Source organism: Myxocyprinus asiaticus, chromosome 44 (assembly GCF_019703515.2).
Source record: "Myxocyprinus asiaticus isolate MX2 ecotype Aquarium Trade chromosome 44, UBuf_Myxa_2, whole genome shotgun sequence".
Taxonomy (NCBI): domain Eukaryota; kingdom Metazoa; phylum Chordata; class Actinopteri; order Cypriniformes; family Catostomidae; genus Myxocyprinus; species Myxocyprinus asiaticus.
The window spans coordinates 11,801,598-11,827,071 of NC_059387.1; the positions used below are offsets into that span (position 1 = coordinate 11,801,598).

The 25,474-nt window shown below is 38.9% G+C and overlaps 1 protein-coding gene across 2 annotated transcripts in view; it reads right to left on the minus strand.

The window, feature by feature from the left end:
• LOC127434712 (piezo-type mechanosensitive ion channel component 2-like) overlaps window positions 1–25,474 on the minus strand; it is a 185,453-nt gene that overhangs the window by 146,580 nt on the left and 13,399 nt on the right. For both annotated transcript variants that reach the window (XM_051687610.1, XM_051687609.1), the window contains exon 2: window positions 6,948–7,043. In XM_051687610.1, coding sequence (XP_051543570.1) covers window positions 6,948–7,043 — 96 coding nt within the window. The remainder of the gene's footprint in view (window positions 1–6,947; window positions 7,044–25,474) is intronic.

The following is a 25,474-nucleotide window of genomic DNA, read 5'->3' on the forward strand; positions in this document are numbered from 1 at the left end:
TGGGTGAACTATCCCTTTAAACATGGTCAATGTCATTTCATTAGTGACCTAGAAATAGTGCACATTTTAAATATTTCCCATTTGTTTCTTTATTTAACTTTTTTTCAAAATCCTCAAACTTTCTGTTAATATATTTTGAATCACAATTTTTTCAATGTAGTCTCTGACTTCAAGAGCCCACTGTCTCTACTATATTAATATATGTAATATATGTATTATAACGGTATAACAAAATCTCAAACAGTTTACACATTTCTACTGTCACACAATCTCTATATCGTCACTGTCCGATGAAAAATAGGTATCTCCACTTTTGGCAATTTTGACTTACCATAGACGGAATGCGCGGAATGACCTCTTCCTACTGTTTGACTTGTGCATTGAAATGACCAACGTAAAGATGTTTAATCGGGCTATCTGTTTAACAATTATCTCCATTGGCCATGAGAAGTGTTCATCAAAACCGTGTATGTCCCACCCTTATGTTTTGAAGAGTGACAACTAATTTACCTCAGCTGTCCGGCTGAAGTGTAGTGAAGAGATTGCCTACATTGCGCTGGCTCTGTGATTTCCCTGACAACCAAAGCCATTCATGCACGCACAATGTCAGGTGGCTTTAAAAAGTAGACTTTACCAGCCATATATGGTTGCCAAATTACCATCTTCGCGAAACTGCGAGTAAAAGCTAATTCTTTATGTGTTGGAACCGGAAAATGCGTCTCGAAACAAAACTGTCCACTCAACAACCAGAGTAGAAACCCTAGTCATAAAACTGATTTTGATCTAAAATATTAAGTGAAAGCTCAGGTTATATTCAAAAATGAAAGCAATCGATAATCTACAAACTGAGTTCTGGGAACACGAACAGTTAAGACTCGAGTCAGTAACTAAACAAGTGCCACTAGAACCCATGATAAGAAAACCGTGTATGTCCACGTTCAATTAAAATATTGAACAGTTCACTAACAGATGTGTAATGATAGAATTCTATTTATGGTGCTAAAGGTGACTAATTATGGTATTTTCAATTGATTTTGTAAGATTGTTTTTGAGAAAAAGAGTTTTTCCATGCTCTTGAAAAAAAACGTTTTTTTGGATACCTGCCTTTCATGAGACAGTGACGATATACAATCATATCGCCCAGGCCTAATCTAACCCTATATTTTGAATAATTTTAAAAGAACACTATGACGTCCTATGCTGGAGATGTGCCGAGGAGTAAAGGGGGTTAGTGACAGGAAAGCAGCTGCAGAGACAGAAATGTCTTAATCTGTGCAGCCGCGGGGCAGTCAGTTTACAGGGTGAACTCTTGACCTTCAGTCACTGGCCTCTCTCAGTGTAGGCTGATTCTGCAGCCACTGAGCAACTTGTGTAAAAGATCACTGCTATTCCCAGTAAACAGCTGTCTTTGAATGAGATCCATGTGTGACAAGGTGATGGCTCAAATGCTCCGCCTACAGACTTTTTGTGAGACTTTAAGCAGAAAATAAGTAAAATGGCAAACTTGAAATTCTGTGAAACTTTTAATGTCATATGATACTCACAGATCTCATTTCAATTTAGTGTGAATCTGAAAATGTTTTCCTTTAACACAGCTGTTCACTCATTAAATAATGCATTCTCTCGTTATCTATTTTTAGAATAAATGATGTTTTGTATATAATACTATTCCTAATAAGTATTTATGTCTGTTTATCATTAAAAATATCTAAACACCCTTAAAACAAGATACATTTTTGCAAAGCAAAATTGCATTCAATATTAAGACTTTTTTTCAGAGAATATATTAAAGAGATAGTTCACCCAAAATATCTCAGCTCTGTAGGTCCATACAATGCAAGTGAATGGTGGTCAGAACTTTGAAACTCCAAAAATCACATAAAGTCAGCATAAAAGTAATCCATAATCCAGTGGTTTAATTCTTGTCTTCTAAAGCAATATGATGAGTGTGGGTGAGAAACACATCAATATTAATATAAATATAAGTCCTTTTTTACCAGTACCGCTGCTCCCTATAGGCAGTCTGCGTATGGCACTAACTCCCTAGAGGGCCACCATCTTACCCCAGGGAGGCACCAGAAACTCCACTGGCTGCCCTTCCTCGCACGTTAAACATTATTCAAGGACCTGATTGCACAGACAATTGCCTCGCAGCGTGCACCATGTAAGATTATTGCTGAACTCTGCATAGGGCACCAGCGGTGGCTCTGTTTTTTACTATAAATCTCTACTTTTGACCAGCCTCGACCAGTAAGTGGCGATATGCATGAAGAATGTGAATTGCCAAAGAGCAAAAGAAGAAAAATGTGGAAGTGAAAGTGGAGATTTATAGTAAAAAAATAAATTAAAAAAAGACTTAAATATTTAACTGTTTCTCACCCACACCTATAGAAGACATGGATTTAACCACCGGAGTTGTATGGATTCAAAGTTCTGGTCACCATTCACTTACATTGTATGGACCTACAGAGCTGAAATATTCTTCTAACAATTTTCATTTGTGTTCAGCAGAAGAAAGTCATAAACATCTGGAATGGCATGAGAATTTTCATTTCTGGGTAAACCTTTAAGTTTATTTTTCTCACCCCTTCGGCAAACCCGTATTATTGATTTATTGTATGGTTTAAGATATATATATATATACAGCTCTGGAAAAAATTAAGAGACCACTGCAAAATTATCAGTTTCTCTGGATTTACTATTTATAGGTATGTGTTTGAGTAAAATGAACATTTTTGTTTTATTCTATAAAGTACTGACAACATTTCTCCCAAATTCCAAATAAAATTATTGTCATTTAGAGCATTTATTTGCAGAAAATGACAAATGGTCAAAATTACAAAAAAGATGCAGTGTTTTAGACCTCGAATAATGCAAAGAAAACAAGTTCATATTCGTTTTTAAACAACACAAAACTAATGTTTTAACTTAGGAAGAGTTCAGAAATCAATATTTGGTGGAATAATCCTGATTTCATGCGTCTTTCACATTGCTGTTGAGTGACTTTATGCCACTCCTGGCACACAAATTCAAGCAGCTCGTCTTTGTTTGATGGCTTGTGGCCATTCATCTTCCTCTTGATCACATTCCAGAGGTTTTTAATGGGGTTCAGGTCTGGAGATTGGGCTGGCCATGACAGGGTCTTGATCCAGTGGTCCTCCATCCACACCATGATTGACCTGGCTGTGTGGCATGGAGCATTGTCCTGCTGGAAAAAAAACAATCCTCAGAGTTGGGGAAGATTGTCAGAGCAGAAGGAAGCAAGTTTTCTTCCAGGATAACTTTGTACATGGCTTGATTCATGCATTCTTAAAGACTAATCTGCCCGATTCCAGCCTTGCTGAAGCACCCCCAGATCATCACCGATCCTCCACCAAATTTCACAGTGAGTGTGAGACACTGTGGCTTGAAGGCCTCACCAGGTCTTCATCTAACCATTAGATGACCAGGTGGAGGATCAGTGATGATCTGGGGTTGCTTCAGCAAAGCTGGAATAGGGCAGATTTGTCTTTGTGAAGGACGTATGAATCATGGCCAGCCCAATCTCCAGACCTGAACCCCACTGAAAACCTCTAGAATGTGATCAAGTGGAAGATGGATGGTTACAAGCCAAGAAACAGAGCTGCTTGAATTTTTGCACCAGGAGTGGCATAAACTCACCCAATAGCTATGTGAAAGAATGGTAGAGAGCATAACAAAACAAGCATGAAAGCTGTGATTGAAAATCAGGGTTATTCCACCAAATATTGATTTCACCGATCCTCCACCAGTTGTCATTTTCTGCAAATAAATGCTCTAAATGACCATATTTTTATTTGGAATTTGGGAGAAATGTTGTCAGTACTTTATAGAATAAAACAAAAATGTTCATTTTACTCAAACACATACCTATACATAGTAAATCCAGAGAAATTTTTTTCCAGAGCTGTATATACTGTATATATTGTGAGGTTTATAATTAAAAAAAGAACAAAACTGCCAGTGGGGTAAGAAAAATTACTTAATTCAAGATACTATATTCTGTGCAAACAAGCCTTGTAAATGAACAAGTTAATGAACTTATCACTACAGGTTGTAACTTTGGCATGACTTTTATTTTACTTAAAAATTAATTGAAGGCAGGAATTATACTTTTTTCAGTTTTAGTGGGTTGAACCTGCACAAGGTGGGTTTGAGGTATTTGAGGTATCACTATGCAGAATTGTATTTTGGTGCAGAAGAATAAAACACACAGGCAATAGCCTTCCTTAGCAAGCATCACTAATAAAAAAACAAAGTAGTCTGCAAAGATCACACAGGTCAGCCTGCCATCAGTCTCAGAGTTGAAGTGAAGAGCCCACTTTTTTACAGCTGTTAAACCTCATTGCCTAAGGCTGGAATCTCCTCATTTAGACAGAGCAGATGAGCACATGCTACAAGTCCCTGCGAGCCTTAAAAATGGGTCTCATAGATAAAAATATAAAATAAATACATAATAGGGTAGAAACACCCAGTGTATTCACTAGCACCTCCGGTGGTGTTTTAGTCACTGCCTCTGTATAAACAAACATCATATATCATGTTTATGAGTTTTCTAAAGGCCTGTCACAAAAGTATCCCTTTTTATGGCATGTGATTGAGTATTACGACGAAAGAACATCTGTAAATGGATAATTCCATGGCATTATCATCTGTCCATTAGTCAGTCTGTGCCATTGGCTGTTCGTGAAGGTGATCAGACTAGACTTAGACATGATCTCATTCCCTGGTTTAGGTGGACACAGTACCCCGGAAGGAATGCTCAGGATGATTTATCCAAAAGCAGGACTTTGTGGGAACAAATCTTCAATCTTGCATCGTTTTCATGTTTAGAATACTGAGAATAAACCTTGGGTTGTCATATAAGTCTTCCACTATATGTGCAAGGACTGTCACTGAGATGAGCATAAGCTCTGACATTTAACATGTTTTGATTGTGAAGATTGTATGTCTTTCAACATCACAGCCCCTGACTTCTGCTTTCATACTTGGGATAAGACATTTTGAGCACAATGATCCAGTGATTTAGTGTTTTGCTTTTTGAGCAACACTCTTTAACCAAACAGTGAAACACTCTTCCCAGAGGATGTTTATTGCTCAGAGGAAACTTTGGTGCTTATGCAAATCTGAGCACAGTTTGTGACATTTTTGAGATCGCTTCTTAAACTCAGAGACACATTTTGAGATTACTGGGGTTTTTCCCTCAGGAGAGAAATGTCAGAAACATGAGAACTGCCCTCCATTTGCTGTCTAGATCTGATTTTGATTTGTCTTTCAAATGGGCTGACTTGTGCAACAGGAGGGTCATGTGTCTAATTTGAAGAAAAAAGTGGTAAAATGTGAGCTTTGCTCACAGTTAATCTAGTTCACAGCCTACTTGTCAAGTTAGAGGGTAATACGGTGAATGTGATGAGGTAATAGCTGAACTTGTGAACTGATGACACATTGAGGAATGCTGGGAAAAGAGAGGAGACAGCATTCCTTAATCTCCCAATCTATCCAGACCTTCAAACTCCACCAAGTTTCTGCATGAACCAAAAACAAACTCTTTAACAGTCTAGTTTCTTGTTTTTAGGCCGAACGTGTTGTACCGCTGATATTATTAGAAACATAGTAACGGTACATTGTTATAAATGCACAATGTACTTGATGTAGGGAGTTGAACTAGAAGATTCTGGTTATTTTGGTTATGGGAGGACTCATTTTAGAAGAATCACAGGTCAGAATGACACACAGATGTCACGACCATGTGCTGCACAATCACTTGCCTTGAAACACATCATATATTACTGAAGACAATCAGCCTTAAGCCTTGAAGGTGTATTATAATCACTGGGAGTCACATAATCAAAAGATTGGCAAGTACTTTAAAATATTTTGTCAATGTTAAAATATTTTTTCCCATCTACGTTTGATGTAGTTCTAAGACAACTGTGACATTTGTGTCCCCGTGAATCTCTATTGATGTAATTAGTGAACTTGTTATGTTTTCCCTTTATAGTGTGTAAAATTTTAAGGTTATTACTAAACTTTATTTTTTTCATTTGAATATAAGCCAATTTTCATGTTCCCATTAATCACATTACATAATAATGAGTTTGTGTGTGTGTGTGTGTGTGTGTGTGTGTATACATACAGTATATATGAAATAAAATGCAAATATAATTAGTTTTCATGTTTTTTAATGAATACAAATATTTTTAAATATTACTAAATATTAATTTATATAATATTTATTTTTGTAATGTATAATAAAGAAAAATATTAGCTTATTTTAAATACAGTATTTTATTTTATTTATTTACGTATTTTTATTTTTTTATTTTTTTTATTTATAGTTTTGCTTTTATTGACAAAGTACACTCTACAGACCACATTCCCCACAGTGGTGCCCTAATAGCTATGGTGGTTATGGCCCTTTGGGCCTGAGTTGAGAAAAAAAAAAAAAGGGTTCTAGTGCCACTATCAGAATTTATATATATATATATATATAGTTCAGCAGTACTCTACTTAAGGATAAAAAAAAATAAATAATCAGAAACTACAAATTTTTTGCATAGCATTAGCATAAATGGCACCATTTACTGAGTATAACCCAAAGACTGCCATTTGTAGAGTGCACTGACTTCCCATAGACTAGAGTGTAAACACTGTGCCTCTGTGGCACTTTCAAAACATCGCTGTTTGTTTGAGTGGTCCGACATGTCAACTTCTGTCTCAATCAGTGCCATGACTTTGGGTACTATCTGTACTGTTTGTCTGAATAATGTCAGATGTTAGAAAACAGCTATTATTTGTGCAGTTCCATTTGGAGCTCATGAAAAGTGCAATTCAAATCATCACATGGGCAATATTAAAGTCTAGGTGGAATTTAGACCACAGAGCACCAAAACACTGTAAAAGGCTGAACATGGGAGCATTAGCCTCACCTTGCATTGTTGTCTTTGTCGGCTCGGCAAAGAGTGGAATGAGTAAGAGGTAGATGAGGTAGATGAAGGATAGGCAGTTGTACCGGAACAAACATGCTGCAAAATAAATAAAAAAAGGAAAAAATTGATGAGTACAATATGTTTGTCTTTTCCTCTAGATTGTGATAACACCACAATAAATCAGACGCTTGTTATAGTAAAGTCTTTAATTAGAGGGGCTACTCGTCATACCTTATAGGACTGAGTTAACGCACAGGCAGAGTACTGTATATCAAAATTCCCACAGGGTTTTTGGGTGTATGAGTGTGAATGAATATCAAAAGCTTTCAGTCACTGGCTTTTTAATCCAAACTCGTGGCATTTTTGGCACGATCCGCCCCTCCGGCTCGTCATCGTCACCCCGCCTCTTAGGGCCGCCCTTCAGTCAGGAAGAGGTACATAATTGATAAGCGTCGTTCTGACAGCGGTGGATGAAGCACACCTGATGTGAGTAATGCTTCATCACCGCTGTCTTTAAAACATAGAGCGCACCTCTTCTCAGGGATCCGGCTTCAAATCTCCATGGAGATGGCTGAAGGGTGGCCCTAAGAGGCGGGGCGTCGATGACGAGCCGGAGGGGCGGATCATTCCGCCACACATTCTACATTCCAACAGAAATGCAGACTTGTGGCTTCGCCAAAAGCAGAGCATCACCTTTCTGCCTGTGCCAGAAATTGTACAGATCATGTTAAGATAATCTTGAGTGAAGCAATTTTAGTCAGGAATTTATCCCAAGCACCCATCAATCAATTATCTCTATAAACATACCTATGGGTCTTACAATCTAGCCAGCATAAAATGTCTACATATATGTAATTTGTCCCATTTGAGATGAATTAATTGGCTGTTCCATATTCTCAGGTGAGTCAAATTTAGGAACGACAAACTTTGTGACACATCCCTGTTAGTTCTGAGAAAAGGTCAAGCATCTTTTGTTTGCAGATATATTGATACTGTCTAAATAACCTTTACAAGTGTGGTTTAAAGCCCCGTTCACATGCCAGCGACACACAGCGACAAAGCGAGAGGATCTCATTAATTTTCAATGAAAGCACAGGGACTTCCGGCGACATGAACAACAGAGACCGTTAGCGACAAGATGTGGGTGTGGCAAGCTGCAACAAAGTTAAGAAAAGTTTAACTTCATGCAAATGACGAGCAACATTTGGGATCAACTACCAATGGCAGAGTGAGTATAATTCATGAATTGATAGATTGTTTCGTTCAAATTAGAATGGAATCTTAGTTTGCCCAGCAGTACATTTGTGATGAGATTTTCTAAAGCTATGGCCAGATGTGCAGTCCACAATTAACAAAGCAACAGCAGTAGGAACGCACACTAGCAACTTCAAAGTTGCTGGCGGTATGAATGGGGCTTTAGTGTTTACCCAACCAAACCACCTTTGTAACACTCATTTTCGAGAACAATACACCTATTTAACGTGACACCATATAATAATTATGTGCAGAAAGAAAAGGAAATGTTTACGTCTGAAGAAGCAGAGGCTCCTTTATGCTCTTGAGAGTTTGTCAGGTCAATCGACACTAAGCTCTTCTGTCAGCTATTGTTGAGGTTTAGTTTATGGCAAAGCAAGAGGATTAAACTTCAGATTAGTGATAAATAGCATTACTGGGAAATGTTCAATGTACAAGGCTTGTTTTTGAAGAAAGAGTAGACTGAAAGAGCCAAACTTGTCCTTGACTTATTAACTGTGTAGGGCTGGCACAGTAGAAACTCTAAATGAATCTTAATTCATTGAAACTTATCGCTTAACGGTGAGGCCGTTTATGTGCCTTTATGGCGCCATTTCTTGTGAGTACGACCACAAGAGCACAAACAGGAAATGAGGGAGCATTGGACTGGTCCGAAGGAGCAAAAACATGAGATTTTTTGGTCTCTTTGAAGGACTGTGCGTTGTGAACCATTGAGTTTCTTCAAAGATGAAGACATAAGCCTTGTTTTCCCTGACAAATTGTGCAATGTTAACTCTGTGCAAAGAGAAGCAAGGAAAGGAGATTTTGCTTTGGTTTGACTCATTTGAAGCCACATCCTGGCTTTTCCAAATCTGGAAATTAAATATGGTTTAACTGTAAAGGGCAACATTCTCTTTGTGGACTAAACCTGACCACAAGAAAAATGTTGTGTCTCCAGCATAAAAAAAAAAAATAAAAAAAAATAAGGGATTCAGCACTTTGAGGATTCATAATATTTTTTTAAGGCTGCATGATATAAACATTTGATAGAAATTATCAAAATACTTATAAAACCCAAATAACTGGGTGAATTTATTGAAAACATGTCTGGGTCCAAAATTCAAAGGGAAAATAAAGGATAAAGAAAATGATGCCATTTTGTTTGTTTTTTGCCTTGTGACTACTATTTTAAGACAATAAAGCACATTTTTCTTTACAATGCATTATTTAAGCGCATATAGCAGTTTTTTCTTAATTTGTTCATTGGTAGTTCCAATTCATTCTGTAATACAGTTATCATAATACAATGACTTTATTTAAATAAATAAATAAATAGGTTAATTAATTAAAGGCAGTATGACAAACACACCATGATGAAACATTTCATGTAAAAAATCTTTCTTTTCCAAACATAAAATGTCTTATTCCATTTTGGGGTTAAATATGGGTATGATATGTTCACATATCTACATCCTGTATGTGTATGACTTATGCATATTAAAAAAAAAAAAAAAACCCACATTGTTTCTGAACATTACAATCAGACTGCTTGCAGAAATGAAAACCATAAATTTTGGCTAAGGCCAATTTTGTGTCTCGGTTAGGTACATAACCTTGGTTCCCTGAGGGGAACGAGATGATGCGTATGATCGATATGGGACACCGTTTGTGTGTCACATGGTCTGAAGCCCTTATACAATCACAGCAATTTATTGGCTGATGCCGCTTAAGAGATGCCCCCTACGGTGCCATACCACAGGCTCCATAAAGGCACTCGCTTCCTCTTCATCGTGTCAAATTTTCTGCAAAAGGCACGAGCCTATGCAGCTGCCAGAGAGTATGTCCAGCTATGCATCATCTCGTTCTCCTCAGGGAACCAAGGTTATGTACGTAACCGAGACGTTCCGTTTCACTAGCAGTGCTGTTTTGAGTGTCAAAAACTTATCAGTAATTGTTGTCAAGGGCTTGTACGGAGCACCCTAAAGCACCTCTAAAACAACAGATAAATCCCATAAAGAAACACGGACGGGACGAAAATGTCTAAGCCAGCATACCCTGCGCATAAAGTGAGAGACAAGAGAATGTCTACCAATAGAGACTCCATAGATAAGTGCTTTAGCGGCAACATATACTTTAAGCATTGCCGGGGCAACCCCGGCCCCGAAATGCTCCTGCAAAAATGCTCCTGGTGCCGGGGGGCGAGAGAGAAAACCAGAGGGGACAGTGCGATATCTCGTTTGAAGCGAACAGGTCCACTTCCGCTCTGCCGAACCTCCTCCAGATTTGTTCCATTATCTGAGGATGTAATATCCATTCTCCAGGTGTCAGACCCTGTCTGGACAGGAGATCTGCCCCCAAGTTCAACCAGCCGGGAACATGTATGGATCGTAGAGACAGTACATTGTCCCATGCCCATAGAAGAATGCGACGTGCCAGCCTTAGCATGGCATGAGAGCGCACCCCTCTCTGGCAATTGATGTAGGACACCACCGTCCTGTTGTCTGACCAGATGAGGGCATGATTGTCCTGAATCTCCGGAAGGAAAAACTTTAACGCCAGCAGCACCATGAGCATCTCCAGTCAGTTTATGTGCCAATATTGCCGCTGGCCCATCCAGATTCCATAGGCTGGACAACCTTCGTGTACAGCGCCCCAACCCGTGGAGGAGGCATCTGTCGTTATCACCTTGCGGCGACACACCTGTCCCAACGGAACGCCCGACATCAGTAGATGGGTCCATTTCCATGGCAGCAGAGTTTGGTAGCACCCACGCATCACTCTGAAGGGATGAAGCATATGCGTTCAGTTGTTGAAGTCCCTTTGTGGAGTTCATCCAGCACTGAAAAGGTCTCGAAATATAACATGCTCAGGGGAATGACAGCGGACGCCACGATCATGAGCCCCAAAAGCCTGTGAAATCTCGATGTTAGGCAGCCAAAGTCACTGAGTGAGCTAACACCAACCAATCATCAAGATAATTCAAAACACGGATGCCTTGAAGCCTCAAGGGTGTCAGAGCTGCCTTCATGCAGTTTGTGAAAATGCGTGGTGCCAGTGCAAGTCCAAATTGATATGCTTTGCCCCCAAAAGTGAATCTGAGAAAACACCTATTTTGTTTCGGCATAATCTGAATATGGAAATAAGTGTCCTTCAAATTTATTGTCACAAACCACTCCCCCGGTTGTACTTGTGACATGATTTGTTTCTGCATCAGCATTCTGAATTGACATTTCATTAGGGTGAAATTCAAACATCTCAAATCCAGAATGGGATGCAAGTGACCAACTTTTTTCAGGACCAGAAAATAATAGTTGAAAAGCCACATTCTCTCTGAGAAGGGGGAATCTCCTCTATTGTCCCTTTTTCTAAGAGAGAGCGAATTTCCTGAATTAAAAACGAGGCTTCCCAAACAGAGACGTCTGTTGGAACAACACCATTGAATACTAGCAGAGCCCGCCTGAATTGAATGAAATAACCATGCTCTATCATTCGAAGCAACCAGTTCGAAACGCCCTGCAACTGCTGCCAAGCCGCTAGGTGGGCAGACAAAAGAATTAATGCATGACTCTCGCCTGTAGCGTGACTTGTATCCACTAGATGGCACGCTTGGCTGCACAGCTGCACAGCAGAGGGGGACCTTTGCACTCTACTACTATGGTTGGTTGAATGGGATTTAATTATGTTTCTGCCTTTATTGTATTCAGGCATAAATGGTGAATGCCCTGAAATGCATTTACAGCAAACGTTTTCCCTGGTATTTTAAATGGGGAAGAGTGTGTGAATATTGGGGGGGAATGCTTATTTGAGAAAACTGGTTCGCCACAATGGCCCCAGCATTCATTATGGGGGGACAGTGTGTGGTGCTTACGTTCACTGTGTGTTTCTGCACCCGGGCTCCACCACGAGCAGCGCTTCGAACGGGGAGGGGAGAGAGAGGCCGAGGCCGCTCCTCCATTGCCTTATTCATGTGCATTCTCCCAGAATGACACAGAAAAAGACCATAGTGACCAAAGGGGCCCATTTTGTTTCCTTACCGTCCAACGACGAATTCTCTCATACAGCGTTTTTTAATGGCGACGGCTCATGACGTACATGGTCTCTCACACGTGTTGTTCATCAGAAAATGGCCGCCGAGCTAGGCCTTAGAGCATGTCCGACGAGACTCAAGCTTTTGCTCAGGGGTAGGGCGACAATCTCGAGGAGGATTCCGGTGTCCGTTCACACTGCTGTCTTCTCAGACACAAAGCCAAAATCCCAAATCTGGAGGCCATAGAACTGGAATAAGTGGGGATAACGCCTTGTGGTGAGAAATTGCGAGTCCCAACGAAGCGCCATTGTTCCAAAAAGTGTTTGGAAAAAAAAAACACATTGAAATTGCTCTGAAATTTACGCTGTGGCAACGTCGTCCTTATGTGTTTGCCACTCAAAAGGGAGCAAAATACTCCTTGCTTCGACGTGATTTGCTAGAAACAAACGCGAGCTTAGACAATTCATGCACTGAAGAACAGAAAATCTGACACGATGGTGCAAAAGCAAGCACATTTATGGAGCCTGTGACGTAGCTCCCTAGGAGGCATTGCTTAAATGCCATCAGCCAATAAATTGCCGTGATTGTGTAAGGGCTTCAGACCACGTGACAATCGGATGGTGTCCCATAGCGATCATATGCAGCTCGAGTTCCACGAAAGGGAACTGTTTTTAAAGCTGGACTGTTTGTGGGTAAGCTAACATCCTCTCAGCATGCTGCTTGTGTTTCAAGGGTGGGGCATTTTGGGCAAAAATATTTAGTCAGTTTCATATTATCGGCCATTGCCCTATTGTTTCATCGCAGGGATTTTGAATAGGAGTCTCATAAGGGAGACTGTTTGTGGTATTAACAGGATTAGCTGTCCATTAACATATGGCAACTTGATATTGGCAGCGACGCGAGGTGCAGACCATTTAATCAACTGTGTCTTTGGGACACACTGAGTGTTTAGAGCGAAACCGATGAGCTGCTAGCCATTACAAATACACCACCCCTGAATTATCTTCGGTTTATTTTCCTTGCCGCCCTGCAAAAACTGCCACTCATTAGCTGTGTACATGTTATGCAGGTTTAAGCTAGCATGAGCGGCGCTATTGTATGAAATCTGGGGTTAGGCGTATTTTTGGGTGCACGCTTATGTGGGCCGCCACCTGCCTGATGGGGTTGAGGTTAAGCCTTGTAAGTATCTCACAGGGGCATTCTGGGATTGAAACAATGCTAAGACTAGTACAGTTTGTTTGTGAACAGGATTTTAGGTTGATAATTTCTGACAGATAATTAAACCTTATTTATAAAAGTATTAGGACAATATCACATGTGCTACAGCTGTAATATTCTCTGGGTTTCATTAACTGGATAACCATTTAGGAATACATAAATGAGCACCGCTGATTGACTAAATTCAGCAAAGCGCAAGTAATGGTAAATATACTGTAAACATTCAACATTATATAAAGATAAACTTACTGTACAATTATTAAAAATAGTACATTTTAAATCAGACAGAACTATTTTTTTTAATCTGCAAAAAAGTTATTTAAGAACGTAGCATAATTTTGATTAATATATGTATATATATATATATATATATATATATATATATATATATATATATATATATATATATATATATATATATATATATAACACACACACACACACACACACACACAGTATACATACCTGTTACTTTGGCTTTATCCAAAGTGTGTAACACTACTGAAAATAAGGCTTGTTTGAGGATTTTCATCAAAACTGTCATTGAGATATTATGGATAAAACAGAATTAATTAAAAAATAAACAAACAACAGTTATGCATGTAAAATACTATAAGTTTTGCCTTTTGATCCTTGCAAACAACTGCAATCTCAGGCAATAGAATCTAAAATATCTAAAAATATTATGCACATGACAATTACTGAACCAATACATCACAATTAAATTGCAAAACACTAAAAAACTGTTTGTTTTAGCACTGCTGATGTAGCAATAATTTGGGAAAACTGCTTAATCATAATAGAACAGAAATTTCATCAAATTTGCAACTTAAAACTGTGACTGTTCAAATGTACAAATCATGCCTGTTAAACTGAGCAACACTTTCATCTTTTACGTGTTGGGTTTGATGGAACTTTTCAGAAAATGTTTGACTGCACTTCAAATAAACTGCACATAATTTTTGGAAATTCTCTTCAAGCAAATGCCTCTAATCAAGTTCCATTATTTTATCTCCAAGTGCACTTGTCTTGTTAGTTTAACTAACAACCCATAATTTAGATGTGAATATCTAAACTACACCTGTATTATAAGTAAAGCAAACAATAGGTATTACTATAGCTTAATCTTCCTCTCAAGGTAAAACAAAAATAAAATCCTCTAAAAAAAATAGATAGATAGAATGGCAAAAATGTATACTTCTGTAGGTGATTTGTCATTAAGGGATTATTTGGTTCCACTTATTTGATTTATTTGACTTATTTGACACAATACAGCAATATTACAAAAAGTAGGTTTATGTTTGGGTTAGGGGTTAAAATAACAGAGTGACTATGCCAGTTACTATGCAAGTGAGTCATCATGAGGAACACGTGCATTTGATTTTAAATGCGTCAAATTCATCAAATTATTGGCCAAAAAATATCCTAATAAATCCTTTCAAATGTTTTGGATGTCAGACATACTCAAATGGTGTTGCAGACACTTTTGAAGCCAGCTGACTGATTTTTGGTCTCTGCTTTCAGTTTTCAATAGTGCCCTTTAGTGAATGTGTGAGTCAGAGTCGCCATGGCGCTCGTATGCTGTGGGGTTCTGTGTTTAAACAATGTTTGAGAAAATCTCAAACCTCTGGCAGCCAAACAGACCACTAAGACCTTTGATTTAATGAGTCACTCACCCAAGGTTAAAGCCAGAAATGAAAAAAATCACGAACAGCAGACAAACCACAAACCATTTGATAATGGGGTCCAGGCCTGTCCAAGTTTAGATCTTTTTGTTTGGAACGTTCAGTTCATGTAGGATGCAAATATCACGAGATATACAAGTGCAAGCTATGATGACTGTAGACTTAAAAAAAAAAAAATCGGTTGAGAGTGACAATTATTTCTAGGCAGAAGCTATTTGCACTAAGATTGTCTTTAATGTCTTTGTTAACACCAGACTATTGGAGTCCAAATAGCTGTGCTGTGTGGCAGGTGCTATTAACACCTAGTGCAAATTGGTGATGCAAATCTGATTTCACTCTAGTTTGAGTCTGAGTCAAGATAGCAAGAACGGAGTGGGTCGAGTCCATGACAAGACATTAAAATATGGTCTCGAAACCGAGTCAGATTTATTGGGCATTTAACCACAAATATTTTTCATTATACTTAGAAATATATTAGTTTCATTACATTATGCAATCATATCGATATTTTAGATTCCCTAACCCAACCCCATCACTAAACTAATCCACTTATAAACAATATAAAACATGTAGCAATCAGACAAATGAAGCCACAATCATTTTCTTTACACTACACTGTAAAATATATATTTAGAACACCTAACCCCATCCCTACGCCTAAACCTATAAAAGACATAACAAGTAGAAACAAGTACAGTCACAATAATTTATTCCAACAAATGACAAGAAAAAGCACTATACAAGTATTCCAAACAACTCATGCTGCATTCAAAGTCCTCTGAAGTCAGACGATAGCAACCTGGTCTCATAAAATCACATTACTACAACAAATTTTTTGCAAAATGACTTTTACGTACCTCGTTCTATGTAACACAGCAGTTTGGTCTGGTGAAATAAATACTAGAGGTGATTCAACAACAGTATGTTTTTATTCACTTTCATGCAAATCATGAGTAAAACGGCAAAGTCGACACGTGAGCCGAAAGTTTCATATAAGCGCCACAAAATAACGTGGTTGCTTCAGTTATGCATTTTTCATCTCCCGTTTGCTTTTATGACACTATCGGTCATTTTAAGGTTTAAGGTGTAGGGTAGGGAGGTAGGCTTTGTTGATTTACAGGCAGGGGTTGAATTGGGATTTGTGAGGAGGTGGAACCCTCTGAGTGGTGTCGGGGTGTCGGGGGGGCTTTAAGCAGGAAGCAGAGCGAGGCGAATTATAGTGGAAAAGGTTTCTGAAGCGACACAGACTGGACTTTGACTGAATGACACAGACCTTTTTTTTTTTTTTTTTTTTTGTATAAATCAGAGGTGCCAGAACACTGTGCCTAGATGCCAAAATGTTGTATCAGACAGTTCCACCCAAATTTATCCCATTAACAAATAAAACTAGAAAAACAGATCGAGTTTTTAAGGTTAATACTCTATCATCTCACATTTGCTTTTTCTGACACTATTAGGTTTTAGTTTAAAGGTTTAGGCAAAGAAAATAGGTTTTGTTTTTAACCTTAAAAACCTTATCTTTTTTAGGAGAACATTTCACTTTCTTTTAGTTTCCTTTTGCAAAAATGCTACCACAGTCACCTAATTTTCATGAGATACTTTGTGTGTGAAAATGAAGATTAAAAAAAATAAATAATAATAATTGACATCACTGACATTAATGCTGTCGTAACGCTTGTTGAGGCAGCAATTTTGAATGTTTCAATAAGAGGAGAGCGAGATTTTACTGTTACGGCGGATAGGGACAATGTTGCATAAAGGCTCAAATTTGGATCTGTTCCTCACACAAAACAATCACACGGCATCAGAAGTATTAGGAGTACAGTTCAAAAACAGAATGGATTATTTTAATGATCATTTTTATGGTGCTTTTCTCATTTCTTTGAGTCACAACTGAGAAAAACATTTAAAAAAATCCCTTTGTATCCAACAGTAAACTAAATTTGCAAAATGAGCAAATAAGCATTTCATAAATAAAGCAATGAGTAAATGATGATAGAATTTTCAATTCATTTAATTTTAAAATGTAGACTTTGGTACAGTACAGGCTAGAAATCATCTGAAATTATATAAAAACAGTGACGGAATGACAAGCTCCTCCCGTAGATCATCATCGCCCCTCCTATTCAGAGGGCCGTTCTTCAGCCAGGCTTACAATTGGAGTGGGCAGAGGAGAGGGAGGAGTGGCGCAGTGACATTTCCCCATTTGGCGGTGCATTATGGGGTTCACCTGAACATAATGAAGAGCCTCTAATTCGCACCGAACCCTCCCCACTGGACCTACGAAGATGCCAACAGTTAGAAACCGGTCTCCCGAAGAAAGGTGCACTCTGAAGAGGCAGGGCAACGATGATCCACGGGAAGGGCGTGTTCATCACATTTCCTCCTCCCCTTAGCGGCACCTTCTCCCACGCTCCTCCATGCCTGCGTACAGAGCCAGAGATGCTCCCTCTTCTGCCGTCCACCCAGGAATTCTACTTCCTCAACTAGGCCCTACGGTCGAGGTGGGTGTGTCGGGATGCCTCACTGTGCCAGCTCTCCCAATCGCACCAGGATAGGGACAGAGAAACACAGGTTAAAGATGATAGCCTCAACCAACTGCAGGGTAAATTTGCAAATATAGATGCAAAACTTACCCTTAGGCAGTCGTGGGTGTCCCTGTGAATTCTCTGTCCCAATCTTGATTTCTCAGTAGACCGGCGAGTGGGAGAGTGCATGATGTTATCGATGGTGCCCAACTGCAATATGTCCTGCTAACATTAGGTACCCGCATTCTCCACCACTGTGGCGGGGTGAGCAAGAGACAGACACAGTGGGAGTGGCGTCAAGCCTCGGAGAGGTGTTTATTGAAAATAATAAAAAACATAAAATTGGGGCCTGGGTAGCTCAGCGAGTATTAATGCTGACTACCACACCTGGAGTCGCGAGTTCGAATCCAGGGTGTGCTGAGTGACTCCAGCCAGGTCTGCTAAGCAACCAAATTGGCCCGGTTGCTAGGGAGGGTAGAGTCACATGGGGTAACCTCCTCGTGGTCGTGATTAGTGGTTCTCGCTCTCAATGGGGCACGTGGTAAGCTGTGCGTGGATCACGGAGAATAGCATGAGCCTCCACATGCTATGAGTCTCTGCGGTGTCATGCACAGCGAGCCACGTGATAAGATGCGTGGATTGACTGTCTCAGAAGAGGAGGCAACTGAGTCTTGTCCTCCACCACCCGGACTGAGGTGAGTAACCGCGTCACCACGAGGACCTAGTAAGTAGTGGGAATTGGGCACGTCCAATTGGTGAGAAAAGGGGATAAATAAATAAAAAAATTAAATAAAATAAAAAACCATAACATTTCCAAAAATGGGGAAAATATTGTCCAGGGGGAATGGTGATCAAAATAAAGGGGAATCTGGCAGTGTTGTAATCAAGACCACCGAGACCAAGTCAAGATCAAGACTAGAGTGTATCGAGACCGAGACAACACCAAGACTTTGAGGGGTTGAGACCAATTCAAGACCAAGACCAGACCAGTGCGAGTCCCACAGTGCATGACACACTTACGATAAAATGTGGAACATGCAAACCATAGGCACTTTTCAAATTGATCTGAAAGATCCACATTCCCATAAAAACACCCACAGAAAACAAATGAAGATTCCTCTTCATTCACGTCTTTTATTGCCACACACACACACACACACACACACACATATATATATATATATATATGTGTGTGTGTGTGTGTGTGTGTGTGTGTATCAGTGTACCATGAGAAATGTCTTGATAAAATAATCAAAAAGCATTGCAGAGGTGAATTTTATGTGTGAATTTTCTTTTGTTTTCTATGAGCAAACAAATACAAACAAGCACCAAGGAGCTGAAATCAACTTAACCATATTTATTCAACACTCCTTTTCCAAGTTTTACCATCCACCTAAAACAATACATTTGTGTGCAAGCATCGCATCAGGTTTTCTGGATGACTCTTCCCCTTGAAACCATCATTAAGTACAGAATATATCAAACAATTTTTAAATACTTCTGTCTTCACTTTTCTTTGTCTTTTCTTAAACAATATAGTACGTTTTTTGTTGTTTTTGAAACAACAAGTCTTGTATAATTGTGTGCAATTTGTTAACCACATAGCTAAATCTAGAAAATAGAACAAAGTATTACTCTGTCTCCACTCTCTGCTGTCACATCTCTAGCTCTCTCACCCAAGTGAGGAGCATTACCACGGCGTGTAGCGATTATGTCAGAGCTGACATTAGCTATGGTTAGCTTAGCAGGTGTTTGACTGTTTCCAGAGACGTCTCCTAGCAACCCAATTAAGAACCAGTCTGCAATGCTAGCATTTGTGCAACAGGTGTACGAATATCCAAAGAGAGTATAATTTACCATGTTTTGAACACCTGCCACTCTGCTAATGTTTGTTAAACAAGCTTTAATATCATGTAATGTAGGAACTACTTAATTTATCTAATTTACTAATTTTACCAAAAATATTGATAAATTGACTAATGTTTATCACTTATTTTGTACATCTTCCTGGGTGCCGACAAGATTGTGTGACGTCACGCACCTGCATCTCGGCGAAATCTGAGTTTAAAATTTCCGCATGACTTTTCAAGTTGTAATTAAGACTTCAAGTGGCATTTTTCATTGCACTTTTCCCAGTAGGAAGCTGGAAAATCTGACTTTCCAAGTTGAATGGAATGCAGCAAGAGGCAGATTGCTAATGTTAGCTAGCTAGCTTTGCTAGCATCACTTACACTTCTTTATGCTTCCTTTCTAAGTGCCGATAAAAGTTTGACCTGGTCCCAGCCGTCTCGGTAAGCGTTGCTTTGCAGTATTTACATACTGCTGTGTGTTTTCTTTTGGATGCTTTTTTGCAGATGAACTCTTTGTGGTTTAGGTCAGTGTTTCCAAACCTTTTTTCTGCCACAGCACACTTTTTACGATTAAAAAATCCCATGGCACACTACTATCCCACATAACCACCTTCGATAGTTTTCCTTTTCAAGATCTTGTCCATGTTTTCTGTCTGTCTTAGTAGCGTGAACTCGTAATGTTTGAAATTCAGCTATGCAAAAAATTCAAGTAACATAGGTGCGCTGTATAATGAGGTCACAGGTGCCAAGAGCGCTAACTGGATAATGAAAAACCAACAAATTTGTGTCTTTTCAAATTTGTAGATTTATTCTTGCAAATTAATTCTTGCAACGGCACAGCAAAGAATTTTTGTAAATTTGTATTTATTTACTGTATTTTCCAGAAATAAAGTCACACCTGACTATAAGTCGCACTGGCTCAAAATCGCGTTGTTGATTGAGAGAAAAAAAAATACATAAGTCGCACTGACAGATGTTGGATCTGGCAGGCACTAGGTCCTGGGAGCAGCCGCTCAGCCTCCATTCACCGGTTCAGATGTCAAAATTGCTCCGTGAAGATTACAGTACCTCAGAATCTACACATCATGTCACAGTGTTTTTAGACTCGTTTAAAACAGGAGAATTTGCTTTTAGTAATCGTATGTAACAGTTTCTCATATTCTTTTTGTTTCATGAGAGAAACGCGACAAGTAAGCCACATCTGTTCATAACATCTGTAACTATGCTGTGCACAAATAAACAGCTTTTAGTCTTTGAGTAAAACAATACACCTGCTGTATTCTATTCATTCATTTGGTTCACTGACTGAATGATTTTACTACAAGTGTGATGATGTAGCATCATTTTGTGTGCATGTGAGGAGTTGCGTTTGACAGCAGACTAGAGTTTGTTAGAACAATAATGTTATGATGGACAAAATATTTAAACTGGTTGCATAAAATACTTTGTAATGGAAAATGTACTGAATTGTCAACTTTAAAACTCTTCTACGGTCTCTATGCCTTCACTAAAATACCAGAGAAAAAAACTGTATTTATTTATTTGGAGGAATTTGATAATTTTCCATGGCACACCTGACAATCTTTTATGGCACACTAGTGGGCACAGTGGTTGGGAAACACTGGTTTAGGTAGCCAAATTATATTACAGAAGATTTGGCTGACATCTCTCAGACAGCCACAGTTTCTTCTCCTGTCTCCCACATTCACTTTCTTGGAGTGTGTGTGAAGGGGGGCGGGGAGGGGGTGACAGCCGTCAGCAGTAACAAAAATTTCAAATTAGAAATGAGTCAAGTTATTGCTTGCATTTGAAGCAGGAAGTTTTACATCCAATCACAGTAATGATGTTAACAAATAAATCAGACAATGCACAGGCAATTTAGTGATATCCCCGCAGTTGTGGTCTTGACCGGTCTTGAAATAAAATCCAGAGACCTCTTTGTCTGAGACCAAGACAAGACGCGGTCGATTCCGAGATGAGACCTTCAAAAAGTGGTCTCAAGTCCGATCTCGAGACCAAGACCGATCTCAAATACTACAAAACAGGAATCTGGTATTCTCGCTGTGAAATGAGGCTCTGTGAAGGTTGGGGAAGTGCCCATGGAATGGCACAGTCGTGAGCGGAGTCCGACGGCTGCACGCGTTCCCCTCCTTGGTCCGAGGCACATGGGGTGCTGGCGTCCTTGGTGGCCTGTCTTCCCAGGCCCGCGGCAGGTGAGAGGGGAAGGCAGCCCGGCCTCTGGCCCGTCGGATGCAACGCCTGCTGTCCTCCCAGGCGATGTATCTAACTCGGCCGAACCCTCCCTGCACTGCTTTTGGGCCTGCGAGGATGCCAATGTGTGCACACATGGAAAATAGAAGCCGGCTCCCTGAGAAGAGGTGCTCTCTGCGTTTATTTGGCAGCATGATGATGCTAAACACAAATCTGGTGTGTCTCATTCCCCCACTGCCCAAACGTGGCATATTAATTATGCGCCTCTTCTCTTCTCCTGCCCAACTCCCATCGTGAACCCTCAGAGGCAGGGCAATGATAACGAGTGGGAGGGACGGGTCGTTCCACCACAACAGTATAAGAGTGACATTTAAAGTACGGACAAAGGGTGACGTTTTGGTGATGCAGGCAAAAAGTCCCTATAGGAACGTATGGTAATAAGAGTTTGTTGCACTGAGAACATGTCCCTTTTAAAAGACAGATATCACTGAAATACTGTAGGTTTCCTGAAATATAACACCTGTCTCTGTGACAGTCCAGAAAACAGCAAAAAATTATATAAAATAAAATAAAATGGGACTGCGGGCTGATTGTTTAGCCAATCAGAATACTTTTATGCATTTCTTTCCAGTCTGTCCTTGCGTGGTCACAGGGTAGCCCATATATGGGAAGCAGGAAGCTGTGAGCATGATAGTTGAAGTGGTTATTCACCTTCATGAGCAGTGTGTGGACACTAGTGTTGCTTTTGAAAGCTTTGACAACACTATGAGATAACATGATGTTTCATTTCTGCTCCAAGTGATAACAACGGTCTCAACTACGCAACATTATCTTTGGAGGGTAGGGTTTTGGGAAGAAGGGGCGCGTCATATTCAATGACTAACAACGCTAACAGAACCTTTAATGAAAACTCTGCAGATCAGGGAATAAATGTACAGTTTTGTTGTTGTTATTTTTTTTATTTAATTAACTGCAATGACTATTTGATGTGGCAATAAAAAGGCATCAGAAAATGTACTTTTGTTTTAATTTTTTTTATTTTTTTTATTTAATGAGGAAAAAATATAACTTTACTGAAAGTATCTACTGTATATATAATGCTTTGTAAAGGTATTCATTCGGAAAACACATACATTTTTTTTATTTGTGTAATGAATTATGCATTCTGCATTATAATGCATTATGAAAACCTTTATAATGCTTGAAGAGCATGTTAAAAATGCAGTATATACAGTATACAGGCTTTACGTCAAATGTTACTATGCATTTTGTAAGTAAGACACTGAAATTGGCGTACTGAAAATGTGAATACATACTGAGATTTGGCCCAAAGGCAAAAGTTTTTATTTGGTTAGCTTTTTGAATTAAAGGTCCCAGCATTCCTGGCAAGGACTTTTACACCCAACCTAAATGACACTGATGTTGACATTGAAATAATACCAAACATTTAAAATACCCAAAATACCAAATTTTATATAAGAACTAAACCTTAATGTCAAACGTAAATGTGTCAGTTCATTGATGCTGAGGAATTTATAGGAGACTGAGCAGACAGAAACCACAGGCAAAACAGTGCAAGTGTTTGTGTGCGTATTGAATCCATGTTCCCTTGTTGGTTCTCTTTACTACACACATGTACACACATCCTCTCACACACTTTCTTGGCTCCTTTTACACCAGTAACTGAATATGTTGTTTTTTAAGCTCTGTTTACACTTGGACTGCAAAAGTAAAAGATGTCCACTTTTCACTCATCGGCCTGAAAACCTTGAGTGTATCGCTCAAAAAAGTTTTTAAAAATCTGTTTAGTCAGACCTAGTATTTACTTCAGCCAATCTGTATGTTTCAACAAAGTCCAGCCTCAACAAATTACATTTACAGTTTAAGGCCACTGCTTTCATAATGTGTTAAACTGCTCTGTGAGACAATTGAGTCACGAGTAGAACTAGACAGAATCTGTGAACTTTTTCCTGCACATTCTACACTGAATTTGGGGGGAACTCTGTAATTCTGCAGAATGGATTTAGGGATGTCAATCAAAATATGACGATTAATTAATAAAATGAATCATACCAATATTTGCTGAGAAATGTTCTGAGGAGTTCTGTGGATACGGATTCATATGGGCCTGGTCATGACCCATATACGTCATCTTATAACTCTTTAACATCTTATATTGTGATATTTAGTGTAAGAGTGTAATGCATATGCAGTTTCACTTTTGAAATAATGTCCTTTATCATAGGTTATGTTACATTAACCTAATTCTAATACACTAAAGCCAATACCACATCTCTATTGCACTAGCCTAATTACTTTTGAGTAATCTGGATATAATGTTTTACCAGTACTGGGTCAAGTAACATTGGTTCCATCTTTATTGAAGGTGATTCAGTAGGGCATATAGTGTGGTGTACAACTAAAATCTTAAAGCCTTTTGATATGTTAAGTAAACTCTCTTTGCTATCCTGCCACAAATAACATATCTGTCACTTTCTTGGCCAGTCGCTCACTGGAAGCTCAATCGCTTTTGAAACTTACTGGCAATGCAGGATAGGTCTCGCTTGTAATTTCATATCATTCTGCGTATGAGTCAGAACAGTGCAAAAGGCTAATTTAATAGCCTGACTCAGCATATTTATGAGAAACCATAATGAGAGTGTGAGTAGATTATAACCACCGATTCAAGAACTCTCAGAATAACATTTAAGCATACTGACAGTGAATTAGCATCCGATTTGAAGGTAACTGACTCTAAATAGTTGCCTAAGTAGTTAACTTTTGGATTTTAGGCCAAAAATATCAGGGCGTATGTTCAGACAAAAATAATAAAAACACTTAAATAAAAATAATTGTGCATTTAAAGACCCCATGAAAGGGCTTTCCCGCATTGATGGATTTTGTTTGGTTGAGATATTTTAAATGGCATATAAATAGCCTTAAAAAATAGCTAATAGACATGGAGTAATTTTAATTTAATGAGATTTTAAAATTGGAATATAATAATTTAATCTAAATAGTTAGTTGCATTTTATGCTAAAAAAATATCTTGGCATGTTTAAAAATTCAGTATGTATAATGAAAACTCTTAGAAGTAATTGCAACAGCTACAATTTAGCAACAGTTGTCTCCATCTTTTAAAGGGGCTCTACCATTCATAAAACAACAGCATTCACAAGAACAGCGAAGGTTCCATCAGGAATGTTTGTTTAGTCTGCAAACGAACACTCTGCAACCAAAGGTTTCACGCATCATTCAGTACAGGTCAGGCTGCAGAGAGCTGAACTGTTAACCTTCAGTGTCCACTTGTCACTTCACACCACCCACAAACAAAGCAGGTACACAGCTGCTGTCAGCTGTCCCACCTCCTCCAACCAACAGAGCGGATGACATATCGGTCAGGTAAACTAGGTGAAATGAGCATCTGATGTATTCCGTTTCTTAAGTTCCAGCAGTATTTAATACATACACACACATACAAACACACATATATACAGTTGCGATCGAAATTATTCAACCACCCCAAGACAGTAAGGATGTACAAAGGTAAGCTTTTCTGATGACCCAGAATTCTATATCAGTTGAGTGACACATTCAAAGTCATAGTGTGAATATATAACCTAATATATGTAAATAGCAGGATTTTTAAAAAATACAGCCATGTCATAATTATTCAACCCCTATTGCATGTAGCTGTTACTTAAATATGTAAGGCTACACAAGTAATTGTTTTAAAACAAAATTAAGTCATTAATCTGCAACTTATTGGCACTTA